General features: G+C 45.1%; 1 protein-coding gene across 5 annotated transcripts; it reads right to left on the bottom strand.

Annotated features, from left to right (window-relative positions):
• Positions 1-75: 75 nt before the first annotated feature.
• On the bottom strand, positions 76-15,761 carry LOC139556494 (RNA-binding protein 25-like). Of its 5 annotated transcripts, none has more exons than XM_071370517.1 (17): positions 15,180-15,761; positions 14,462-14,555; positions 10,347-10,552; positions 9,990-10,047; positions 9,477-9,646; positions 8,829-9,017; positions 7,749-7,835; positions 4,261-4,544; positions 4,065-4,182; positions 3,894-3,983; positions 3,576-3,649; positions 3,146-3,296; positions 2,271-2,871; positions 1,614-1,924; positions 1,219-1,317; positions 1,080-1,127; positions 76-915 (listed from the first exon to the last, which is right to left on the bottom strand). In XM_071370517.1, exons 2-17 carry the CDS (start codon positions 14,535-14,537, stop codon positions 823-825), a joined length of 2,655 nt encoding a protein of 884 aa, XP_071226618.1. In that variant the 5' UTR covers positions 14,538-14,555; positions 15,180-15,761; the 3' UTR covers positions 76-822. The 5 variants fall into 5 exon arrangements, with proteins under 5 accessions (XP_071226618.1, XP_071226617.1, XP_071226615.1 ...); XM_071370516.1 differs by having other exon boundaries at positions 9,975-10,047; positions 15,180-15,712; XM_071370514.1 differs by having other exon boundaries at positions 4,065-4,544.
• Between the last annotated feature and the right edge of the window lie 97 nt (positions 15,762-15,858).

Below are 15,858 nucleotides of genomic sequence, written 5' to 3'. Positions count from 1 at the left end.
ATTATTTAAACTATTGGTGTATGAAAGACTCACTGGGCCACATCACATTTCTATTGACAAAACCCAAGTATACAATTCTTTAAAAAAAATCTTTATTCCAAACAAAATTTCCACTGGTACAAAAAGAAAAAATGGAAACAATGTTTACACAAATCAGTATCCTTTCCAGGCGGTGCTGTTGCCTGTGTTACAAGACCAACCAACCACAAGTCAAATGTTCAATAGCAGAATTTATAGAAAGTATTGTTTGTAATACAAAAACAAAAATACCTTTAAGGTTTACCCTTCGCATAAACAGAAGTTTCACTCAGCAGATGCCACGTCGAAACAGCAGTCAAATAACTTTTATGATATAGAAGTTGTGAATGGTTCCGAGTACTAACGTCACAAAACTATAGAGAAACAGAACGGTGAACTTCTTTCCACAGCTTAGTAGCTATGTTCTCTTCATCAACCGTTAACCCCTAATCCGCTACCTCCACTGTCACCCTCAGAACATCCAACTCGAGCCAAGAAACTGTAGTAGGGTCATTGTCCAAGTGGTTGCTTTCATGCATCTTCAATAAGCACGTCGTCAGTCATTCAAGCACACACGTAGGCTATACACCAATACAAAGTCAGCAGCTGCAGTAGAGTAACATGACATGTACCAGAGTCTATTGGAAGAATGAGAAAACGGGAGCTCAACGAGTGAATGCTGTTGGGGTATTAGGTTGAGCCCATTTGATTTTAGGCCGCTCAAATTGAGAAGTCTTTTTGGTGACTGACAACACTTAAGTCAGATTACTCTATTAGAAAAAGTTGGATTCGTTCAGTGCTTTCTTATTTCACCAGCCCAATCTTCTTGGCTTCCGTTTCGTAGATCAGCAACCGCCACATCTTGACGATGAAGACCTCTGCTTCTTCATCCAAAACCTTGGTGTAGAGAATTGCAGTTAGATTAATTACAGTACTTTAAAATCAGGAGACAAAAAGCAGTTCACCAAGGCTCTTTTAAGGCCTGTTTAATATTTCGATCAAAACACAGTTAAATCTGTTTTAGCTGGACAGACAACTGAGAATGTTCCCGGGATACTCACCATGGCAACATCATCCAAGATGCCCTGTGGTGTACCATGAGCCATCACCTGGGGGAGGTCAAAATTAAGGAATCAGAATGAAACTCATATTGCAAAAACACCAGCTCCCCAGTAAATTGCGTCAATCACGCTTACACACCTTTGAGCAGACAAAATCGACTAGCGTAGCCTCCTCTTCTCCAATGTACTCGATTATCTTTTTGTTGATCCAGGGGCGTATGCGTCGATCCATCAGAGTCTGGGGAGGACAGTCAGCAGTACTTTAGTCACTGCACCAGATATTATTCATATAGGTCTGTACCAGTTTTGTAGGGAAACACATTTTCTACTTTGACAAAGAAGGGCTACATCAGCAATTCCCTTGGACTACAGCTTCTAGTCGTTGAATTATCAAAACCAACCAGCGTTATCTGTATGTCATATTTCCTCTGGTCTGGTTTCCAGTCGGTTTCTGCGCTCTTGCTAACACAGAACTAGTTGGCAAGAGAGCAGAAACAGACTGGAAAGCAGGGTACTGCCACATCCTATCCTCACCGAGTCCACGGCGGACCAGTCCAGCGGGTAGGAGAACAGCTCCGTCTTGCCCGTGGGGATCTTCTCGATCAGGCTCTTGATGTGCTTGCGTTTCTCCTCTGTGTTGGCGCCCTTGATGGCCGCCAGGCCCGAGGCGCCGTCTACCACACTCTGGAGGTTCTTGTCGTCGTCGCCGTAGTCCAGAGGCACCAGCTTGCGCTTGCGGGGAGCCTCGTCTGCCTCCTCGTCTTCGAATTTGTTAAAGACGCTGTCCACAGTGAGCTTCTTGCGTTTGATGGCCACGTTGGGCTGGCTGGGGCTGCTAGTGGCTCCTAGAGAGATATTTAGACATACTTTAAGCCTTTCTTCATGGAGTCTCAAACAGGACAGTTACATTTAATTGATATCTTAAAGCAGTTTGAGTGACATCCCTCTCAAATTAAAGAGTTTGTCAGGCCCAAGGCATCTGTGCAGATACAGCTATATGCCTCAATCTAAAAATGAATGGTAAAGATAGGCAGTCTTACTTCATTATTTTAATTATCCTGATATTTCCCCTTCATTAGTGATTGAGGAGCTTAATTGGATATACACAACAGATCATTAGTTAGTTAGCACTATAGTTGTCATTATGTCCAGATGATTCTAGACCTAGCATGTCCCACCGACCGAACTCACCCAGTTTGAGACTGAGGCCGATCTTGGGGCGGAACTCCTGAGGCGGGGTCTCGTGAGGGGGAGAGTTCTCGTGGGGGATGATGATGCCGCAGGGCGACTCGTCCCCGCCACAAGGCGTGTTGGGGGTGGCACCCCCGCTGGCTGACGAAACAGAGGGGGCCGCCGTGATTGGCCGCAGCGTGGGCTTCAGGCAGGGCTTGGACACCGATTGGTCGTCATCAAACTCCTCCTCCCCCTCTTCCACATCATCATCAGAGTGGGGGTGGTGATGGGGTACATGGTGGTCCCCTCTGTCCCTCTCCCGGTCTCTTTCCCCTCTCTCCCGGTCTCTTTCCCCTCTCTCCCCCCTCTCCCGGTCTTTTCCCCCCCTCTCCCGGTCTCTTTCCTCTCTCTCCCGATCACCTCGGTCTCTTTCCCCTCTTTCTCTCTCCCGATCACCTCGGTCTCGATCACCTCTCTCTCGCTCCCGATCACCTCGATCTCGATCCCTGTCTCCTCGGCGATCCCGGTCCACCCGTGGGGCCTTGTGTACCTGCTCCTCCTCAGGGTCGGGCTCTAGCTTCACCGGAGGCTGCCGCAGACGCTCCGCCTCCTCTTCCATCTGGACCAATCGGTAAAGAGAAGCAGTGTGAGACAAGGGGCTTACACAGTCAGGAAAGTGGATACACTCGCCTAACGTTATTCGCTCTGGATAAGAGCGTCTGCTAAATGACTTAAATGTAAATGTGTAGCCAAGATAGCCAGATGGATAGAGACCCACTTACAATGCAGACATACAGACAAAGGGATCCGAGGACAAAATGACCTTCAGGCATAAACACAGTCAGGCAGATAGTCACACACACACACACTCCCTCTCTCTCTTTCCCTCTCACCCTGCGTATCTCGGCTTCGGGGTCTGGGTGTCCCTCGGCCAGCAGCCTTTGTCTGATCTCCTCCAGCTCTTCCTTCTCTCTCTTCCTGTCACGCTCATCCACCTCAGTCTCCTTCTCCCGGTCTCTCAGACGCTTCTGCAGTGCGCTGCCCCTAGGGGTAGCACACGGAACAACACCTTTATAACAATGGCCCTGACACTCATCAACAAATGTCTTCAAGTTTGTTTTTGTTTTTTTAAGAAGGGAGATTTCTCTTCCCAAATGTCAAAGCCAAAAACATATGTTGTCATTTCAGACCGCCATCATCTTGACAGCTTACATTATCGACATTAAAATGGTCTCAATTATATCTTTCATTCCGATTTATCTTCTGTAGTATGTAAACCTAGCGGATCAGCATCATAAATGAATGAAATGTGCTGGTGGTCACCTGTAGTACTTAGGGTCATCTCTGTCGTCATCATAGTCCTCCAGGAACTCCTTCAGCCGTTTGCTTTCTTTAGTCTGTAGGAGACAATGATGAATGGAAACATACCAATTATGTCTACGGTAGGACATTTCACACCCAGATCAGTGGTAAACCCGGGGCACAGCGTAGCAAAACGTTTCACAACGGACAATGAAAATCATCATTCCCATTGGAAAAGTTCAGGTAGTCCCGCCCCTTGTTTCAAAGGGTTTTCTCCCTGCTCAACACGACCCAGGAATGCCATGCGAGGGTGAGAACGGGGTTTGTATTTCTTCCTACCATCTCTCTCCTGCGCTCTTCCTCCCGCTCAGACTCCTTGGAGTAGTCTCGAGCCTTCTTCCTCTCGCGGACCTCCCAGTTTTTCAGACGCTTCAGACAGACACGAGACAGAAATTAAGCAACATTTCATAGCCAACACACACACACATGATTCTCACGCCACTAAGCTACCTCTTGATAGGCTGCCTCCTTGTCTCGGAGTTTCCTCTCCAGCCTTCTCCGCTCGTAGACCTCCTCCTCATCCTCCTGGTCACGCTTCTTGTCCTTGTCTCTGTCGCGACTCACCTCTCTACAACATAACATCAACCTAGTTACCTCCCAATCATTCCTTACTTCACAATTCATTGCTTTATTTAAAAACACACACCTGGAGTGGCTGCGGTCATTGCTCCTGTCGCGGCTCCTCTCCCTTTCCCACTCCCGCTCTCTCTCTTTCGTCCGGTTGCGATCACGGTCTCGGTCACTCCTGTCCCGTTCACGGTCTCTCTCGCGCTCGCGCTCCCTCTCCTTCTCACGCTCTTTCTCGCGCTCTTTCTCCCGCTCGCGGTCCCGGCGCTCCCTTTCGCGTTCCCTCTCCTTGTCCCTCTCCCGTCGCTCGCGATCAAACTCTGCACGCTCCTTCTCTTTCTTGTCCTTCTCCTCCTCCAGTTTCTGCAAAGAGAACAGAGGAGGTTGATAAATTGGAGGCTCCGGGGAGGACAGCCATGCAACAGAACAGGAGCACAGTAAGGCTGGGTCACACGCTTCTCTAAGTGCACAGAAGTGGATCTAGAAGTGGCTTCCAGGCTCTGGGGGCGAAGGGGACTACTGTAACAATGTAGATTTCTGTTATCTAAGGATGAAGTAGTTGAGTTAGAGGCTGACGTTTTGGCCCAACAGCCGCTCCTTGGCAGGGCTAAGAGTTTCTATGGGAAAATAACAACAAGCTGTCATGAGACACGGCACTCCTTTGTCCATGTATAGCATGATTTCGTTTATTTTACTGAGAACCTTGGGGACCAAATAAAAAATATAAATCGGCTTGCAGGACGGATTTGGCCTGCGGGCCATCAGTTGCAGACCACAGTATCAATACAGTACAATGATTGTTTAGCACAAGCAGGGCGACTTACAAGTTAACTAAAAAAAAGACACTGGAAACCACTTTGAGGTCAAAGACGACATCTTGTTGGCCATGTCAAAGGCATTCAAAACGAGAAAAAGGAGCTGCTTGATAGACAACGCTTTTTCTCTCCCAAGTCAGTGTCCTCATTACAAGAGAAACAACAAAACAAAAAAAGGCGTCAATCCTTTTGTGAAACTAGTTGTTGGTGACTTACAGGTGTTGAGCTACGGATTTCAGCCCGTCGCAGCCCCTACAAGCCTATAAAAGTTAGGCCTGGAAGGAAAAGCAGGTCAAACGATACACAGGGGGGAGATTCACTTTCCCTCAAGCAAATCATCAAAAACAACCGTTAACTTCTATGGGGTACATTGGTAAAAACAGAAAGCCGTGAAACATCCTGGTACATCTTTTCTTTTAAACATTTTCTGGACAGGTAAATTAAATCGTAGAGGCTCTTACCCCTGCTTCGGTCTTCTGTAGTTCTCCCGTGACTCGATTTCCCAGACACACGCTAAGAGACAACTCCCTCCTAGCACTACGCCCATGGCTCCCCATGTACTCAACTGATTTACAGACAATTACAAACCATGCATTCTAAATACACTGTGAGGCTCAAGTTTGTGTTGGGGTTTTTGTGAAATACAGTGAGACCACAGGTTACCTATGGGCCTTTCCCACAAGGTCAGACCGCTAAAAGCAGTCCATAACAAACAACAGATGGTTGTCCTCCTGGTCTGATCCAGACTACAGAGCCACGGGTCTAGTGCAGCTTAAGACGAAGAGCAAGGAAAACAAACAGGCAGAAAAGGAGAGATGGGTGAAATAGAGAAGAGAGCACACTGGTACTATGGGCATGGGTGGAAGGGGTCTGATTGGTTAAGTCTTCCTACTTGAACTTACCTTGCTCTGCACTCCATTGGTGACCGCTTGGGCATAGAGTAACTGCAGGTAGGCCATAGGTACATGACGTTCCCCTTCTATATCAAGCATAGGCCTTACCATTTGTGCTTGAGAAAGGATCTCATTACGTATTACTAGTACCTCCTTTACCACAAGTCTACTGCCGTAGATTATGAACCCCACAAATAATGGCCGCGTGAAAATGAAGATGAAGGCGGTGAACGGCAGTTAGAAATCAGGAAGGGGACGGACAAGTTCAGAGAATAAAGGGAGAAAGAGCTAAAGTGACAAGAGGGAAAGAGAGAATCAAAGACAGAAATAGAGGGACTGACAATTGGACACAGGACGAGGAGAGATGGGCCTTTTCTCTAACACACACACACTTATCCACAGGGTGGGTTGGAACTCACCTGGCTAGTCTTCAGAACGCAGAGTGCTGTGGAGGGGCGCCCCCCCCCACTGCTATAACAGTACAATCTACAGCCCAAATCACTGCAGTGGTTATTGACCGAGTCTCAGTGACTTGACTTTTACACACACATTATGTAGAATGGTCATCATTTACAGAGGACTCACACAGGTTCACTGGCCTCTCTGGCTTGCGTACAACATGATAAATAGATGGAACTCAACAACAACAAAACGCCGTGGTTCTCTCCACATATGGCAAATAACTGGTCTAAAAGCAAGACCAACATTCTGTTGACATGTATCTAATGGGTGGGCTGTGTGTTGAGAGGTTCTCATTAAGCTCCACAACCTCAGCCACCACTGTAAGCCAGAGTGCCTGTGCAGTTGCCCCTATGCGAATCCTCGAGGGGGGAGCGCCCAGTATATGTACAAAATAAAGGAAAGCTCATACTTACATGCTATCCTCGACAACTTTTTCCAAAGCTCTGAGATTCATCTTGCTTTAGTCACCATATGATCTCTATCATAATGGCGGGGTTTAATGAATAGATTAGCTTTAAGGTAACTTTACATTGTCGCCATGCATTTTGTTTGTGTGTGATGAATGAGCTATGGATCTAGCCAGCTATACTATCACACCTAAATACCCTAATATATACAAAATAAAATGTCCCGTCGACACGAGTCAAATTAGGTTTGAAAACGGTGACAATACTACTAATCCAGATATTTCACATTGAGATTTTTGAGCAAGGTATGCAATATTTTGAAGTAAAAATGCAACTATTCTCCCATCCTAAATTTAGACCAGGGATGGGCAACTGGTGGCCCGTGGGCCTTTTGAATTTCAAAATTTGGTTGTACATCTGCAGTTTTACTCTTGTTTTGTCAGTCACTGATAGTCAATTTGCCCATGTCAGCTAAAATGTTTTAGATTGCCAAGTTAGTTTAGCGGCCAGCTATCTAAACGTGTTATCATGGTGGAATTACCGGCCGGGGGGCCCCCCATTGATTTTGTTAGTCGGTCTCAGTCAGAAAAAAGAAAAGAAAAAAAACTGCAAACCTTTTCCCAACCACAAGGCAAAGTGAGTAGAATTGCACAAAAAAAATATATATATATCCACTGTCAAAAGGGGGGCCACCAAAATGTTTTGCTCGCAGTGTGTGTGTGTGTGTGTGTGTGTGTGTGGGGGGGGGGGGGTATGGATGTGGGTACGCAGACCCGCGAGCAACTGCAGCCCCTCATGATGAGTTCAGATTTTGTGGCCCCCACCCCCAGCAGAGTTGCCCATCCCTGATTTAGACTATATAAAACAGGTCCTTGCACAAAATGTCCACTAGCAGTAAGTGTGAAAACCCAAAAGGAGTGTACTACTATCGTGTGTAGCTTCTTTTCCAAAAACCTGCAATGTGAGAGAGAGATGAGTAAGGTAATATACCTTGTGGGTGTCGCGGAATTTACTGATCTCTCTAGAAATCAGGTCTCTCTTGTCATCCTCCAATCCGTCAATTGCGTTGATATCCTCCTAAGGGACGATGGGAGGCAGGAAGAAGGGATAGTGTTCAGGGTCATGCTGTCAACCAGAATGACAGAAGAAAAAAAACTACGATTTAATACAAAATGTTGAATCTGTAGTCTTCCTCAAATTAAGGGGATTGGTCCTCAAGTCATGGCACAGTCATTTTATTTAGGTTAAATGGAGTTAGCCTGCACCGGACCAGGTTAGTGCTGAAGGATTCATTGCCATAGAAATGGACCTGGCTAAAAGGTGAGACACTTTCGAATTACCTGTTATCCCGAGTTGAACTCAGAGTTGACCAACGTTATCTCACCAACTCCTCACACCAGGTACGTAGGATACTCCTCAGGACTAGACTTAATCCCTATCCAGACTTTCGTATACCAACAAATACAATGTAGGCAATTGGATAAATATAAAATTATTTCCCCATTTTTTTGAACATACCATTTTGTTCAGTCCATTTTATTTCCCTTTTTTCGGGATATCCAATTGGTAGTTAGTCTTGTCCCGTCGCTGCAACTCCCGTATGGACTCGGGAGAGCCGTGCGTCCTCCGAAACACGACCCAGCCAAGCCGCACTGCTTCTTAACACAATGCCCACTTAACCCAGAAACATACACCTGGCGAGCGTGTCATTGTGCCCGGCACGCCACACGAGTCGCTAGAGCGCGAAGGGACAAGAACATCCCCTGCCGGCCAAACCCTCCCGTGACAACGCTGGGCCAATTGTGCAGCGCCCCATGGGTATCCCAGGTCGCGACAGAGCATGGACTCAAACCAGCATCTCTAGTGGCACAGCTAGCACTGCAGTACAGTGCATTAGACCACCGCGCCACTCGGGAGGCGTTATCCTGCCTTTTCTTTTGTTCATCTTTATCAAGGGTGCCAATAATTTCGGTCATGACTGTATATAATGTGCCCAAATACAATCACAACCCCCAACCAACGTCTACCAGGTAAATCTAAAGTGAGATAAGAGAAAGTAGCCCTAAATACCTCTTCTTTCTTCTCTTTCTTCTTCCTGCGGTGGGGGGACTCATCATTCAAGGCAGCATTGAGCTCGCTGGCATACTCGCGGATCAGACCGTCGATGGCGCCCTTGACGACCTGATCCCGCCTCTTAGTGTCCTCGTCGATCACCTCCTCCTTTCCCTCCGCCTCCTCTTTTCCACCCTCTGCCTTTGCCTTTAAGCAGAAAGAAAAAGAGACCGCGAGAGAGACAGGCGGGTTAGTATTACATCCAAGTCAACTCATCTTCAGCCTCACTTGTTTAAAAAAATGATTTGAAGTATAAGGAGCTATTTTGTTTCAGGCCTTTCGCCAGAGTTCCCCATTCGTTTAGCCAACCCTGCCTCCGAGAGCTGGATCCATCATAGTCTCCACTGGATGTCACTCAGACCGGCATACTGGCAGGAGGCTGAAGGTTTTAATTTCATTCAACATTTAGGACCAGTTTCCCAAACACAGATTAAGCCTAGTCCGGGACTAAAAAGCTAATTCAATAGAGATTCCATTGAAATAGATTAAGCCTAGTCCTTGACTAATGTGTCCTAGAAACTAGCCCATAACCTACATGGTAATGTGACGTTCCCCTCTCCCATCCCTCCAGCTCGGAGTGTCCCCCTTCCCCACTACATTACCCACCCCATTGCCGTTGGTGCTGCTCTTCTTCTTGGCCTTGAAATCATCCAGCTGGGCCTTGGTCTTGGCGTCCACCTTCACCAGCAGCTTTTTCACCCCGATCTGCAGCTCGTGGAGCAGCCGCAGGGCCCGCAGCGTTGACTCAGGCTCTTTGTACTCACAGAACCCAAAAGCTGGAGAGAATAGAGAAGGAAGGATTGGCACCGAGGGTTTATATCAATACACAGCCATCGGAGTTGCGACCAGGAATGAGGAATAGCTTCAGCAGGGTCGTGTTCATTAGGGCATGCAATGGAACATTTAAACGGGTGTTTCTTATCAGACAAGTCCATGTAGTTACAACCTTTTTTAATCTGCTTTCTTCTGATTAATGCCTACTGAACAGGAGCCTACACATTTTTTTTTCTCACTAAATAGTAGTTGCTTCACATTGGCAAAGCACGCCTTGGTGAGGGTGACATTGGACTTACATGGTGGTAGAGTACTTTAGAAGTGTTGTACCTGTTCTGTTTTTACCTTGAAGTTTTCCAGAGGCTCCTTGGACTCTCTTCCAGCTTAGGACCAGGCCACATTTCTGAAGAGTGAATAATTGCTTGCTTTACTACAGGGACCTACTAAAGGACATTGCTTTTCATCAGAGTATCAGGGGAAAACATTGTTGGTCAAAAGGGAAACAGCTTTTATAAATCAAACCTAAAAGGCTGCACCGTCACAAGCAAAAAAACAGAAGCAAAATTAACAACTATCCTGGCTCAGATAGTGGTTTCAATTGTCCATTCCACGAGCACGACATGACTAAAGACACTGTTTATAGCCTAAATAAAGCGTAATGTCTCTTTCCAAAGCATCTGCATTCAAGTTCCCCTTCCTTACCGCCAGCAGCTGTCGAATCAGCATGTCCGAGGCTTTCTCTGAGATGTTCCCTACAAACACAGTGGTGGTGGGGCCACTGTTCTCGTCCGTCTCCTTGGCCTTCACCAGGGCGGCCTCCTTCCTGGGTGCCACAGGCATGGAGGTGGGCACCAAGACCGCGGGGGTTTGGGTCATAATACCCATGTGGACTGGTATCATTGGGGTACCTGGAATAGAGACAATGCGATAATGTATACTAGAGCTCGACCGAGATTAGACTGGCAATACTAAAGTGCCTATAAGAACATCCAATAATCAAAGGTATATGAAATACAAATGGTAGGGAGAGAAATAGTCGACGAGTCAAAATTCCAATAATAACTACAACCTAAAACTTCTTAACTGGTAAAATTGAAGACTCATGTTAAAAAGGAACCACCAGCTTTCATACAGTTGAAGTTGGAAGTTACATACACTTAGGCTGGAGTCATTAAAACTTGTTTTTCAACCACTCCACACATTTCTTGTTAACAAACTATTGTTTTGGCAAGTCGGTTAGGACATCTGTGTGCATAACAAGTAATTTTTCCAACAATTGTTTACAGACAGATTATTTCATTGTATAACAATTCTAGTGGGTCAGAAGTTTATATACGCTAAGTTGACTGTGCCTTTAAACAGCTTGGAAAATTCCAGAAAATGTCATGGCTTTAGCAGCTTCTGATAGGCTAATTGACCTCATTTGAGTCAATTGGAGGTGTACCTGTGGATGTATTTCAAGGCCTACCTTCAAACTCAGTGCCTATTTGCTTGACATCATGTTAATCTAAAGAAATCAGCCAAGACCTCAGAAAATAAAATTACAGACCTCCACAAGTCTGGTTCATCCTTGGGAGCAATTTCCAAACGCCTGAAGGTACCACGTTCATCTGTACAAACAATAGTACGCAAGTATAAACACCATGGGACCACGCAGCCATCCTACTGCTCAGTAAGGAGACGGGTTCTGTCTCCTAGAGATGAACGTACTTTGGTGCAAGAAGTGCAAATCAATCCCAGAACAACAGCAAAGGACCTTGTGAAGATGCTGGTACAAAAGTATCTATATCCACAGTAAAACGAGTCCTATGTCGACATAACCTGAAAGGCTGCTCAGCAAGGAAGAAGACACTGCTCCAAAACCTCCATAAAAAAGCCAGACTACGGTTTGCAATTGCACATGGGGACAAAGATCATACTTTTTGGAGAAATGTCCTCTGCTCCGATGAAACAAAAATAGAACTGTTTGGCCATAATGACCATCGTTATGTTTGCAGGAAAAAGGGGGAGGCTTGCAAGCCAAAGAACACCATCCCAACCGTGAAGCACGGGGGTGCTTTGCTGCAGGAGGGACTGGTGCACTTCACAAAATAGATGGCATCATGAGGATGGAAAATTATGTGGATATATTGAAGCAATATCTCAAGACATCAGTCAGGATGTTAAAGCTTGGTCGCAAATGGGTCTTCCAAATGGACAATGACCCCAAGCATACTTCCAAAGTTGTGGCAAAATGGCTTAAGGACAACAAAATCAAGGTATTGGAGTGGCCATCACAAAGCCCTGACCTCAATCCCATAGAAAATATGTGGGAAGAACTGAAAAAGCGTGTGCGAGCAAAGAGGCCTACAAACCTGACTCAGTTACACCAGCTCTGTAAGGTGGAATGGGCCAAAATTCTGGCAACTTATTGTGGGAAGCTTGTGGAAGGCTACCCGAAACATTTGACCCAAGTTAAACAATTTAAAGGCAATGCTACCAAATACTAATTGAGTGTATGCAAACTTCTGACCCACTGGGAATGTGATGAAAGAAATAAAAGCTGAAATAAATAATTCTCTACTATTATTCTGACATTTCACATTCTTAAAATAAAGTGGTGATCCTAACTGACCAATGACAGGGAATTTTTACTAGGATTAAATGTCAGGAATTGTGAAAAACTGAGTTTAAATGTATTTGGCTAAGGTGTATGTAAACTTCTGACATCAACTGTATTTTCTGATGTTTTATTTAATTCACCTTTATTTAACCAGGTAGGCCAGTTGAGAACAAGTTCTCATTTACTACTGCGATCTGGCCAAGATGAAACAAAGCAGTGCGACACAAACACAGTCACACATGGAATAAACAAACGTACAGTCAGTAACACAATAGAAAAGTCAACATACAGTGTGTGCAAATTAAGTAAGATTTGGGAGGTAAGGCAATAAATAGGCCATAGTGGCAAAATAATTACAATTTAGCAATTAAACACGGGAGTGATAGATGTGCAGAAGATGAATGCGCAAGTAGAGATACCGGGGTGCAGAGAAAAAAATATATACAATATGGGGATAAGGTAATTGGATGAGGATATTTACAGATGGGCTATTTACAGGTGCAATGATCTGTAAGCTGCTCTGACAGCTGATGCTTAAAGTTGGTGAGAGAGATATGAGTCTCCAGCTTCAGTGATTTCTGCAATTCGATCCAGTCATTGGCAGCAGAGAACTGGAAGGAAAGACAACCAAAGGAGGAGTTGGCTTTTGAGGTGACCAGTGAAATATACCTGCTGGAGCGCGTGCTACGGGTGGGTGCTGCTATGGTGACCAGTGAGCTGAGAAGTCTTCGCTAGGTAAAGCACCGCCTCAGATGACCTGGAGCCAGTGGGTTTGGCGACGAATATGAAGCGAGGGCCAGCCAACGAGAGCATACAGGTCGCAGTGGTGGTAAGTATATGGGGCTTTGGTGACAAAACAGATGGCACTGTGATAGCCTACATCCAATTTGCTGAGTAGAGTGTTGGAGGCTATTTTGTAAATGACATCGCCTAAGTCAAGGATCAGTAGGATAGTCAGTTTTATAAGGGTATGTTTGGCAACATGAGTGAAAGATAATTTGTTGCGAAATAGGAAGCCAATTCTAGATTTAATTTTGGATTGGAGATGCTTAATATGAGTTTAGAAGGAGAGTTTACAGTCTAACCAGACACCTAGGTATTTGTAGTTGTCCACATATTCCAAGTCAGAACCGTCCAGAGTAGGGATGCTAGACGGGCGGGCAGGTGCGGGCAGTGATCAGTTGAAGAGCATGCATTTAGGAGAGTTGTATGGAAGGAGAGTTGTGTAGCGTTGAAGCTCGTCCGGAGGTTTGTTAACAGTGTCCAAAGAAGGGACAGAAGTATACAGAATGGTGTCGTCTGCGTAGAGGTGGATCAGAGAATCCCCTGCAGCAAGAGCGACATCCTTGATTTATACAGAGAAAAGAGTCGTCCTGAGAATTGAACCCTGTGGCACCCCCATAGAGACTGCCAGAGGTCCGGACAACAGGCCCTCCGATTTGACACACTGAATTCTGTGTGAGAAGTAGTTGGTGAACCAGAAGAGGCAGTCATTTGAGAAACCAAGGCTGTTGAGTCTGCCGATAAGAATGTGGTGATTGACAGAGTCGAAAGCCTTGGCCAGGTCGATGAATATGGCAGCACAGTATTGTCTTTCAGTGGCAGTTATGATATCGTTTAGGACCTTGAGCGTGGCTGAGGTGCACCCATGACCAGCTCAGAAACCAGATTGCATAGCGTAGAAGGTACGGTGGGATTCGGCATGGCCGGTAATCTGTTTGTTAACTGGGCTTTCGAAGATGTTCTGAGTAAGGAACTTAAACTTAGGCTTTTTTTTTTTTTTTTTTTTACATGGCACATATTGCACTTTACTTTCTTCTCCAACACTGTGTTTTTGCATTATTTAAACCGAATTGAACATGTTTCATTATTTATTTGAGACTAAATTGATTTATGTATAATATTAAGTTAAAATAAGTGTTCATTGTGCATTCAGTATTGTTGTAATTGCCATTATTACACACACACACAGAGATATATATAAAAAAAAATCAGCTTTTTTTGGTCCTCCAATAATCGGTATCGGTGCTGAAAAATCATAATCGGTCGACCTCTAATGTATACAAAATGTATTTTAAATGAATGTCTCTCTCTCAATACAAAGCTCACTAAGTATTAGATAACCTTACAAATCAGTCATGTTAACAATCTAGTTGCTGTTTAATTCACATACAGACAGGCCCATAGGATGGGATATCTGTCTCTGATGACTCACCTGAAGGAAAACCAGCAAACTGTGGAGGGGGGATGCCCGGTGGCAAAAGGGTTCGGTTGAGATGAGGGAACGACATCTTGTGGAAATCACCCACCTAAACATTGGACCAAAGAAAACCAGTCAGAACTGTAATAAGAGAGTAGTAATGAATTAGACCCTGACCCTGTCCATCTCTCAACACAAGATAACAGCACGTGTTCAGTTGGCTTTTTTGTACTTGTGGCTGCATATGTCAGCTGACAGATACCCACCCGTAAAATACCCGCCACAGGTCGTAAGTTAGATCTGTGTGGTCGAATGAAGGCCTGTTACTAACGTTGGCCAACTTAACTAACGTTAGCCAAGTTAGTCAGATGGCTAGCTAACTGGATAACAGTAACGTCGTCAGGTCATATCCATGACTCTGGGTAACGTTAGCAGGCTAAGTTACTTATGAAAGACATTAACTTCACCTTGTTTGTCATATTTGTCGTTAACGTCAGATACAACGTATTCTAATTAGTTAACGTTAGCTATACACGCTAAGTAACAGAGGTTTTAGGTTATCCTCCACAATAAGCCTGGCAAGGCTAGCTTGTGTGTTGTAACTACGCTAACTAGCAGCTAACTACCGTACCGGGAAACCATTCCCAGTTTGTTAGTTACACTTAGCCAGCTAAATACCGTCGATAATACTCAGACAATGAAGTGAAAAACTACCGAATCAGATTTTACTTACCCACAACCTGTCGGTTTATCGGTTAAGACGGGCCACTTCGCTTCTGTGTACCTCCGTTTAGGTGGCTAAATGTGATAGCTAGCTACTGTACATCAACCCCGCAAAAAGTCAGCGCATCAGAGATATTACAGAAAGGAAGAGATGGGACTCACATTGGACAACGAATACGTATAACGCCCCACCCAGCAGACTGTCGACAAATCGCATTAAAGTTGTAATCATACGTCACGCAACTGCTAAACTAATCGTCAAGCGTTCATGCGCTAGTCGGAACTAGGAAACGGGTTGTAGTTACACACATGCAGCGTTCAACGAATCAGCAAGTCCGAAATGTCCGCGTTTCGTTGTTCCGATTAGAATTTTCGTCGAGAAATCTTAAGTCTGCCTATTTTCCTCGATAGGACGTAATGTCACGATTACAAAGCTACACGGTATTACACTGAACAAGTCAATTATCTCAGTTAAGATTTGTAATGTTGTACTTCTTGTTCACAACATACATGCTAATGTTGGGTTTTTGAGCTAGCGCCCAATTGACACTCATTCGCTCCTTATCCCAGAATGCCTTGCAAGGCCCATTGACAACGCACAAACGGTGTTTATATGATTCTAATAGAGTTTCCAATCTCCTCAAAATTGGCTCTGAGCGCACGCAGCAGGAGATGGACATTTTTTGTAA

This window comes from Salvelinus alpinus, chromosome 27 (genome assembly GCF_045679555.1).
Source record: "Salvelinus alpinus chromosome 27, SLU_Salpinus.1, whole genome shotgun sequence".
Lineage (NCBI taxonomy): Eukaryota > Metazoa > Chordata > Actinopteri > Salmoniformes > Salmonidae > Salvelinus > Salvelinus alpinus.
This window is presented reverse-complemented; position numbering and strand designations above follow the sequence as displayed.